The sequence below is a fragment of the Emiliania huxleyi genome, assembly GCF_000372725.1.
Source record: "Emiliania huxleyi CCMP1516 unplaced genomic scaffold EMIHUscaffold_269, whole genome shotgun sequence".
Taxonomy (NCBI): domain Eukaryota; phylum Haptophyta; order Isochrysidales; family Noelaerhabdaceae; genus Emiliania; species Emiliania huxleyi.
This window is the reverse complement of record NW_005200019.1, coordinates 153,700-163,667: the sequence shown is the minus strand read 5'-3', so window position 1 is coordinate 163,667 and position 9,968 is coordinate 153,700. Positions and strand designations below refer to the sequence as shown.

Here is a 9,968-nt window from a genome sequence, read left to right as displayed (position 1 = left end):
CATTTGCGACTGTCCTGAACTCTCGACGAAAGAAGGGCGAGGAGGACGAGCGGCCCGCACAGGCCGCGAGCAGACAGCGCCTGCTGGCCATTTCGAGACATTCGCAAAGAACGCTAGCTACATGGGAGGGCTTCGTGAAGGATGGATTGAAAAAGTAAACATTCGAACAAAGAAGAGGCGACGGGAGGAACCGGCAGAGGATGCAGTGACGTGACACACACACACACACACACACACACACACACACACACACACACACACACACACACACACACACACACACACACACACACACACACACACACACACACACACACACACACACACACACACACGGGGACGGGGAGGGCGACAGCGACGTCGACCTGAACTTGCGCCGCGCTCGGCGAACCTCGACAGCGCCTTCGGTGGCATGCAGCTCTTTGCGCCTGAAGCTTGGAGAGCAGCTCCTCTGCTGCTCACACGCTCTGCACAGATGGCACAGCCTACTGTGCGGCTGCCACAGCTGTGACAGCGATGGGCTCGCCCTCACTGGCCCTCAGTCACTTGTGCTGCGGCTTGTGTGAGCGACACTGCTCGGCGACTGCCGGCACACTGTGAGACCATGGGTGTGAGGTAAAACCACGCTACCAGCGCTTGGTCACATCGGCCCCGAGGTCAGATCCTTCTACTCTGTTAGTGACAAGACTTGTCTACTGGCTGGAGCCGAGCAGGAGGGCCCGGCGCACAACCCCTGGTCAACTCTCACCCTCCACACCCCGTACACTCATTCCTGTTGGATACACGCACTCCCTGGGACCCAGGGAGTGCGTGTATCCAGCAAGCGGTGCGTCCCGGCAGCGCGCGCCCAGGCTGCGGAGCTGCAAAGCTCGAGACACGCTTTTTTGGGACAATTTCGACGCTTTTGTCCCATATACTCGTGCAACAACCGGCTGGCGGTCTGGCGTATCCGTATGGCGTATGTGCGGCTGCGGCGTGCGGGGGGTTGTGGCGGCGCTGGGCGCGCGCCCCGCGGCGGCCGGCAGCCTTGGTCTTGCGAGGTTGCGACTTGCGGCACTCCAGCGTGGCGTACACACACCTGATGTATTTTCACTGGAGCCAACCAAGAGCCCAGTGTTATGCGGCACAAAAACCCGGACTGGCCTCTTCACGGTCGCGGAGGGAGAGCCGCGGCCGAGACCGATCGGCGAGACGAGAGTGGGGGCCCTTTCAGAGCACTCCTCTCACTGCCCGGGAGGGGCTCCCACGCATTACCACGCACTCGCCAGCTCGCGCGCACGCCATCAGGAAGACGCGCCCAAGTAGGAGCGGACGTCCCCCCAGCCGTAGTGCCAACGGGCCGCGGCGGCGAGCGCGCACGCGAGGAGCGCGCCGTTGCGCCTCGAGGAGTAGGCGCGCGCCGCCGCCTTCCGCCTCGCCTTGGCCTCCTCCTGCTCCGCGGCCGGCATGGCTGCGACCGCCTTTTTCCCGGGCAGACGCGGCGCGAAGAGGCGGCCTGAGAGGGCGGGAATGGGCGGGAGCGGAGGCGAAGTGGGCGGTGGCTGCTGGCGCAAGAGGTCGAGGGCGTGTGGGAGCGAGCGGCGGAGGGCGAGAGAGGGCGAGGGATTGTGAGGAGTGGAAGATGGGCGGGCTGGTGGAAGGGAAGGGGAGGTAGGGAGCCAGATAAGAGCCACCGTGCAGTCGGAGCAGCATCGCACTGGCGAGGAGCAGATCCCAACCATAGCTCATCACCAGCCTCACCGGGAGCAGCGCGGTCCACCCGACCACGTAGAAGCCGGTGCAGTACCTGCCGAGACATTGTCGCTGTGGCGGTGGCTGAGCGTGCAGGATCGTCCCTTGACAGAGGCAGCGCACCCGATCACAAGCGCCAGAAACAAAAGGATGAGCAGCTCTTCCGCACGCGTCGCCCAAAAGGAGCCGAGGCGCGAAGAGCTGATGTAGTCCGCAGGACGGACGTCCGAGCGCACCACCTTGTCGGGATGGCCCTTGAAGACCGCCTCCTCGTAACTCGAGGCGTATTTGCCGATGCTCGACGTCATGGTCGCGCCTGCTAGCTCAGCGAATGCTCTCCAGGCTTCGAGCAGAAAAAGAATTCAAAGGTCAGGCCGCCCGCCGCCCTGCCCGCCGGACTTAAATGCTCCCGCTGTCCGCGGCCACAATTGGCGCTGAAACTCGCCCATGCGATGGTGGCCAGCCTGGCAGGCAATGGTGTAACGCATCGAGATCCTTCGAGGAGCGTGCAGCGGCGCTAGTCCGTGCACTTGAGCCCGAAGAGAAGGCAGAGCTGCTCGTCAACGATTGGGCTGCCGTCCCGCGTTTTGATATGCCTCCGTACGACTGGTGGACGGAGGGCCTGCACGGTGTTGCTCGGGATGGCGTCGCCACGTCCTTCCCGCAGGTCATAGGTCTGGCGTCGAGCCTCAACAAGACCCTCTGGGGGCTTGTCGGCGACGCCACTGCCACAGAAGCGCGCGGGAAGCACAATCGGCGCGACGGGCGCAGAAATCACGGCCTGACGCTTTGGGCGCCCAACATCAACATCAACCGAGATCCGCGCTGGGGACGTGGGCAGGAGACACCCGGCGAAGACCCGGCGGTGAACCGCGAGTTTGCAATCGCATACGTGAACGGCACGGGAAAGAGCTGAAGACAGCGAGATCTCGGCCCGCGTCCTCCGCGCCGGCCGCCCATGCGCTCGCGGGGCTGGCCGACGGCGCGGGCCTCTTGCTGATGGACCCAGCCGAGGTGCCCAACCAGTTGGAGAGGCGCCGACGCGCCGCGCGCGACCACCAGCCAGCTCTTCAGCGCGGTCGAGGACGGTGCGTCGAAAGAGTAGACAGTCAAAGTAGCAGCCGAGTTTTCTGCCTCTTTTTGAGCGCTGCTGCTGCAAACCCAGCCCACCAGTGATACGAGACGCACCAGATTCACCCCGTCGCGAGCTTGACCGCGACCCCGATGACCGCCCACAGGTGGCTGATCGCGGCCGCCGCCCACGCTGCTTTTCGGCGCCTGGCTCTCAGAGGGCCCCTGCGGCTCTCGCTCGTCGCGCGACCGCCGCCGACATCATGTGCTTGGTCGTCCCCGCCGGCACGGAGCTGCGCCACGTCGAATTCTTCGGCGGCTCGACCGCCGGCGCGCCCACCCTCGCCTCCTGCGCGCCTCACACCCAGTATTCTCCTCGCGCGCGACCGCCAAAGTGAGCGCACGACCACCTCCCTCTCAGTCACCCCCCCCACGATGCACAGCCCGCTCGTTCTCGCCGGGAAGACGCTCGGAGCGCCCAATTTTGCCTCGTGCGGCCATCAAACAGGCGCGTTGCCTCCCATCTCCGCACTTCCCATCTACCCCCACACTGCCACTGCCGGGGACGCGCAGATGCGACTCCCGGGCCCGCTCACCTCACCCGAGCCCCGCCGCCTAGGCACAGCCCGACGAGAACCCGCCGGGAAGGAGCTGGCCGAGCCATCGCCGGCCTCCCTGCCGGCTCATGACCGCTCAAAAGGTCGCTCACCCGCCCGTCGCTTGCCGCCCCTCTCCCAGCCTTTGCCGGCGCTTTTGCACGAACCTAGGGCTCAGTTCCGTCTTCCTCCCCCTCCCTCGTGTAGGCAGGCCGTCCCGCGCAGGCGGGAAGAGGCGCGCCGAGCCATCGACGACGTCCCGGCGAGCTCATGGGCGCTCAAAAGGTCGTGGACCCGCCCGTCGCTTGCCGCCCCTCTCCCAGCCCTTGCCGGCGACGAGATCACGAACCTAGGGCTCAGTTCCGTCTCCCCCCCCTCCCTCCTGTAGGCAGGCCGTCCCGCGCAGGCGGGAAGAGGCGCGCCGAGCCATCGACGACGTCCCGGCGAGCTCATGGGACATGTGTCCCCGCCCCGTTTAGGGACCTGGTCACTAGGCCCGACACAGTCACTCGTGGAGATTCGAGGGTCGCCCCCCCTTGCCCCAGCACTTTGTGTGTGAGAAATTTACCTTTAAAGCTTACCTTATCGTCTTTCCAACCAGTGATGACGAAGCAGAAACTAGCGCAGACGAGAGCAGGGCAGAACCGGGGACTGGGGAGCCGGAGCAGACGGCCGGGCATCGGCCGCCGAGGGAACGCTGGGAAGAGGCACGAGGAGGGCGGCGACCTCGACCGACTATGGAGGACCCGTCGCCAGACGACGCAGGGAAGACGACGGGGAGGCGGAGCAAACGCGCAGGGCGTGTCTAGCGGCGCCATGAAGTCGTCCGCTTCAGCGGGGTTCCACTCCGGGCTCCAACTGAAAGCGCTGGTCACTGGACGGCCCTCGGGGTCACGCGCGCGAACAAAGTCGCTCAGCTCCCTAGACAAGCTCGCACCGAGAGGGCGGGCACGGAGGGGGATCTCGTTCCCAATGGACCAGATCACCACGCTCGGGTGGTTGCGGTCCCGCAAGACCATGTCCGCCAGGTCGCGGTGCCACCACGCGTCGAAGTAGAGGTGGTAGTCGTCCGCAAGCTTGCCCTTGCTCCAGCTGTCGAACGCCTCGTTCACGACGAGCATGCCAAGCCGATCACATGCGTCGAGAAGGGCGGGAGACGCGGGGTTGTGCGCGGTGCGAATCGCGTTGTACCTATTAGCAGTTAATTCACGCACGTCTGTGTGTTTTATCTGTGTGCGTCACGTCGAGCGGTCTACAGGAGTTGTAGCACCCATTCCTCTTCAGGATCTCGACGCGGCGTTCCTCGGCGCGGTCGATCGCAGCCGCGCCCAGCGGCCCGTTGTCGTGGTGCAAGCAGCCGCCCCGCAGCTTGAGAGACTCGCCGTTGAGCCGGAACCCGAGCTTGCTTCCCCACTCCACCTTTCGCACACCGAACCTCACGTCCACGCGATCAGCGACTCGGTCGGGCCCGCCGGCATCGGACACCACGAGCTCCACCGCGGCGACGTACATCGAAGGTGAGCGCACACCCCACAGCATCGGCTGAAGCAGCACGCCCACCACGCTGAACGTCGCGCTCGCGCCCGGCGGAATAAGTTTTGCGTCAGACGCAGCTGGTTCCGACGGCAGCCGCACTGACCCCTCTGGCCAGTGGAACACCACGCGAATTGCGGCGGTGGTTGGCACTTGCCCATCGTTCTTAACACAGGAAAAGAATTCCAGGAAGAAGAAACAACATGCCCACTCGCACAACTCGCCCATCTCTCCTGGAGATGCCTGTGTGTGTGAGTGAGTGAGTATTTTTGATACGAAACCACGACGACACACACCAGTCGGCTCGCATCGGTTGCCTCCATGAACGGCGGAGCTATTCTCGCGCGCACACACACAGAGATGCACTTGGAGCACTTGGAGTGCAGTGGTTAACCGCACGCCCAGGACCGGGGAGCTAAGAAGCGCACCCAGTTGGCCGGACGATTGGTATCGGGTTGCGGGCAAGAGAGCCCTAGCCCTGGGGGGTGCGCGGTCGCAGGGCCATAACACGGTTCTCTCCGAGGGTTGGCCCCGCGTACCGGGTTTCCCCTTAAGTGCAGGACGCGCCCTCTGCTCGGAGCTAAATAATACTCTCCGAGGGTTAGCCCCGCGTACCGGGTTTCCCCTTAGCAGGACGACCCCTCTACTCGGAGCTAGTGATACGAGCATACGCACCGCGCCCCCACGTAAAAAAAAATTCTTAGCTTCAAGCCCCCCTCCGAGACTGGAGACAGTCACACCCCAGTATCAGACCAGGGGGAGTGCCCCCCGCCCCCACTTGCCCTGACTGCACAGGATTGCGTGCCCCGATAACGGCGACACATAGTGGGGGACACCACGCAAGGAGAGGGTGCGAAAGCACATTGGGGTGCTAGGTGGACCGCGCCCCCACGTAATACCTTACTCTCGCCGAGAATACGAGAATACGAGAATACCGCTTCGAGACACCTATAAAGAAACAGCGGGGTAAAGCTCGGCGGCTACGATAAACACTTAACGCCTCGGCTGTGTACCTGTGTACGACACTGAGATCGTACGGCTTCAATTAACCGTACTCAAGATACTCAATAGAGTATACGTAAAGCCGTAGTCGTGTGTGTCTCGCCCCTTGCGCGGGGGGGGGGGGGGAGCGGAAAGGAGGCTAGAAAGGAGGAACCTCTTCCCAAGAGCACCACTCTTGGAGCGCCGCCACCACCACCCAGAGCGCATGAGCGCTGCAAGCAGCGCCGGGCAACGACGGCTTACCGTCCAGACCCAGCGGCCCCCCCTAGTCAGGCCTTGCACGCCAGCCGCCACCATCACCCCGGCTGCCAGGTTCTCGAGAAGTCGAGTGCACCCATGAGCCCGGAGGATTGCATCACTTCAGAATTTCACCCAAACCGCAAACGCGGCCGCCTCCTTTTCTCCTCTCTGGGCGTGTTCTACTCGTACGTTGTGGCCTCACACGCGCGTCACCCACAACCCTTGTGCCACAAGACAAACAACTCTCCCAACGTCTCCTCCGCCAGCTCTTATCTCTTGGGCGGCGACTTGCCGACGCCGATAAGCCTCCCGACGAAGCTGATGGCGCGCGTGGCCTGAAACGCGGCGAGGTAGAGCCAGATACCGTCGAGGCTGAGGGCGGACCGCAGCGCCCCAACCTTGAGCAGCAGCTGCGTCGCGGCGACGGCAATGCCGCCCGTGACCACGTAGTGGCGCACCAGCCAACGCACGTCCTTGGTGGCAAGGAGGCACCCCTCCATCCCAACCACGGGCGGGTGGAGCAGCAGCCCCGCCGCCGCAATCGGCGCCGCGCGCCGCAGCAAGCGGGTAACCTCGGCGTCCGCTGTGAAGAGGCCCGGCCGCAACAGCGGGACGCTAAAGGTGATGGCCGTGTTGCAGAGCGCGACCAGCGCAGTCATGCCGACGATGCGCTTGATCGTCCCTCGCGCGGAGGCGGCGTCGAACGTGACACGGCCGGAAGCCTCGTCGGTCACATAGTACCGGGGAAGGAAGCTCTGCGCGGTTGCCCCAGTCACGTCGCCAAGGGTGCAGCAGAGTCTGAAGATGGAGAAGAGGCACTGGTGCGCCGCGCCGGCGGCGGTCCCGAGGATGGAGGCGAGCAGAATGGCCTGGTTGTACACCAGTTGCTTGACAAACAACACGACGATGAAGGCTCCGAACGCAAAGAAGCGTCGCAGCTCATCAGCAGAGGGCAGCTGGCGCAGCTCGAGCATGCCCTTCCGGCGCAGCGTGCGCAGCAGCACCAACGCGGCCGCGACCTGACAGCCCACTGTCGCCCACGCGGCACCCGCGATGCCCATGGCGAGCGGCCCGAGGACGAGGGCGGCGTCACCGGCAACGTTGACGAGAGAGGCTGTGAGGGTCGCGAGGGTGGGGTTGAGCGAGTCCTTTGCGCCAAGGCAAGACGCCTGTGCAGACATGAGCGCGAGGGAGAAGGGGAAGGACAGCGCGCGGATGCGAACGTACGTCTCGCAGGCAGCCCAGAGCTGAGTGGTGACGGCAACGGCGGCGGTGTCGCCTCCCGTTCGCGCGACCGTGCTCGCCACGGCGGCGGGCGCGACCAAGTTGGCGATGAGCGGTCCGATAGAGAGGGACAGGAGCAGCGCAACCACGCAGCCGATTGCGAACGAGGTGGTGACGGAGACAGAGGCGGCGCGCTTGGCGGCGGCGCGGTCGCCTGCTTAGGAACGGATAGTGGTCGAGTATGTGCCCTCGAAAGCATGAGGCATGACGGACACGTCGGGCAGCTGCTCAGAGCGTCACGGCGGGGCATTTTGGGTCACCGGTGTGACTCTCACTGTCGCACCTCCGCCCACAGCAGTCGAGACGGCGTTGGTGGTACCGACGGAGATGAAGACCATCATGGTCGAAATCGCGTCGCAGATTCCACACGCCGGTCCGAGCGCCGCTAACTGCACGGATGAGACCTGCGGGCAGCGAGGATGCCGGTCGCTTCTCGGAAGTGTCTCGGAAGTCTCGGCAGGTGTGCGGAGCCTGGCCGACTGCAGCTGTGTCGATGAGGCTGAGCAGCGTCGGCGCGACGTAGATTGGCATCGCAAGGACCGTGAATTTAAGCAGCTCGCCGAAGCGCGGTGGCGGGAGAGCGGCCGGCGCTGACCTGGCTTCGGGCGGCGCTTTGTCGGCTGGCGTCGTCGACATGCGAAACGAATGTATCAGAGGTGGCCGAGCTGCGAGCATCGGTGGCTGGCGAAGGCATGCTGCTGCCGAGGCTCCTCTCGTTACAGCTGCGAGCAGGAGGAGGAGCTGACGGCTCATCGTTCAGGTCGCCCGAGCGTCGGGCTGCTAAGCGCTTTAAAAAAAAGGAGCCGCCAACCCGGCGACGACGGCGCTCTGGATGGGGCAGGTGGCGGCGTCGCAGGACGAGGCAGAAGAGAACAGCGCGACGGAGGAGGAAGTGACAAGGGAGAGAACGACGAGGGTGGGACGACCGCGAGGTGGCACGAAGGTTGAAGCGAGAATCGGCGAGAGACTGCGAAGAGAGATAGGAAGAGGCAGACTCCCTAGGGTGGGCGACGGATAGCGCACCACACACCTCTCCTTAAAATCCCTGTGTGGTGGCGGCGTGCCGTCCTCCCATCCCTCCCTTGGGTTGTCTGTTTTCTTTCTTTCTTTTCTGGATGGGGCGTGACCTCCTGCCTCCAACCTCCTTCCTTTTTGAGCAGGTGTGACGCCGCGCGAGCGACGCTCCGAGATCGCCCGAGATAGCGTGGCGCGGCCCCGAGATCGCCCGAGATAGCGCGAGATCGCCCGAGATCGCGCGGCGCGGCCCGAGATCGCCCGAGATCGCGCGGTTCTGCGGTCGGCGAGGTGGGTGGGTTGGGAGCGAGGGGGCGGAAGTGTTCAGTGCGGTAGATGGCGAGCTCGAGGCGCGTGAGCCGGACCTGTGAGCCGGACCACCCCCTCTTGTTATCTGCGTTGTTGAGCCAGGACTCAACATACTCGGGCTTGCGAGTCCCAAACTGTCACTCCCCTTTCTCCCGGCCGGGGGGGGGCGCGCGCGGGGGCGGCGGGTGTGCGCGGGTGTGAGGGATGTCTGTGAGCCCGAGAGCGATATGCCATGTCCGCCTTGCGTTTGTTTTCATAACATCGAAGGCTAAGCTCAAAAAAAAGAAGTGTCAAGAAAGAATTTGCAGCAAAAAGAATTTAAACAACGAACTCTCTCTCGCAGCAAAAATAATTTTACAACGCGCGGTCGCACAACACTGGGAGAAGGGGGAGACCGCGAGGTGGCACGAAGGTTGCAGCGAGAATCGGAGAGAGACGGCGAAGTGAGATAGGAAGAGGCGGACGCCCAAGGGTGGGCGACGGCTAGCGCACCACACCCCTCTCCTTAAAATCCCTGTGTGGTGGCGGCGTGCCGTTCTCCCATTCCTCCCTTGGGTTTCTGTTTTCTTTCTTTTTTTCTTCTTTGGGCACGGGACTGGCTCGCACTGGCACTAACACAGGTGCAAAAAGAATTTTAGAATAATCCCTCGCACGACACTAGGCACGGGACTGGCGCGCACTGGCACTAACACAGGTACACCACAGCAAAAAGAATTTTACAAAAGAATTTTACGACGCAGCCGCGCACGACAAAAAAGTAGTAGTTTGCGTGGGTCGCACACGCACAATTCACGTGTGTGTGTGTGTGTGTGTGTGTGTGTGTGTGTGTGTGTGTGTGTGTGTGTGTGTGTGTGTGTGTGTGTGTGTGTGTGTGTGTGTGTGTGTGTGTGTGTGTGTGTGTGTGTGTGTGTGTGTGTGTGTGTGTGTGTGTGTGATTCACACGGCAGACAAGGCGCACGCGACGGCTGGCAACAAAAAGAATTCAAGCCTGCTTCTCTCGTGGGCCCCGGATCCGGATCTCCATGAGATGTCTGCTCTATTCTCCAGATCCAGATCCCTCACCCCCGAGAGACGCAGGCTCAAATACTATACGCTGAGAGCCGATGCGCAGCACTCTGACTGGAAGCGCAATCACACACAAACACACACACACACACCCACACACCCACACCCACAGACACACACACA

General features: G+C 63.3%; 3 protein-coding genes across 3 annotated transcripts in view; all 3 read right to left on the bottom strand.

The window, feature by feature from the left end:
- Nucleotides 1-1,069: 1,069 nt before the first annotated feature.
- Nucleotides 1,070-5,159, bottom strand: EMIHUDRAFT_469299 (hypothetical protein; the record flags this gene model as incomplete). Its single annotated transcript, XM_005777144.1, has 5 exons — nucleotides 1,070-1,495; nucleotides 1,674-1,786; nucleotides 1,855-2,047; nucleotides 4,336-4,589; nucleotides 4,669-5,159. The coding sequence occupies 5 exons, from the start codon at nucleotides 5,157-5,159 to the stop codon at nucleotides 1,284-1,286; spliced, it is 1,263 nt and encodes a 420-aa protein (XP_005777201.1). The 3' UTR covers nucleotides 1,070-1,283.
- Nucleotides 5,160-6,442: 1,283 nt separating this feature from the next.
- On the bottom strand, nucleotides 6,443-8,132 carry EMIHUDRAFT_238380 (hypothetical protein; the record flags this gene model as incomplete). Its single annotated transcript, XM_005777143.1, has 3 exons — nucleotides 6,443-7,611; nucleotides 7,741-7,861; nucleotides 7,938-8,132. The coding sequence occupies 3 exons, from the start codon at nucleotides 8,130-8,132 to the stop codon at nucleotides 6,443-6,445; spliced, it is 1,485 nt and encodes a 494-aa protein (XP_005777200.1).
- Nucleotides 8,133-9,134: 1,002 nt separating this feature from the next.
- The window catches only part of EMIHUDRAFT_238379 (hypothetical protein), a gene marked incomplete at both ends in the record, with an annotated part of 3,468 nt that continues 2,634 nt past the window's right edge, over nucleotides 9,135-9,968 (bottom strand). The window contains one exon of the mRNA XM_005777142.1: nucleotides 9,135-9,157. Coding sequence (XP_005777199.1) covers nucleotides 9,135-9,157 — 23 coding nt within the window. The remainder of the gene's footprint in view (nucleotides 9,158-9,968) is intronic.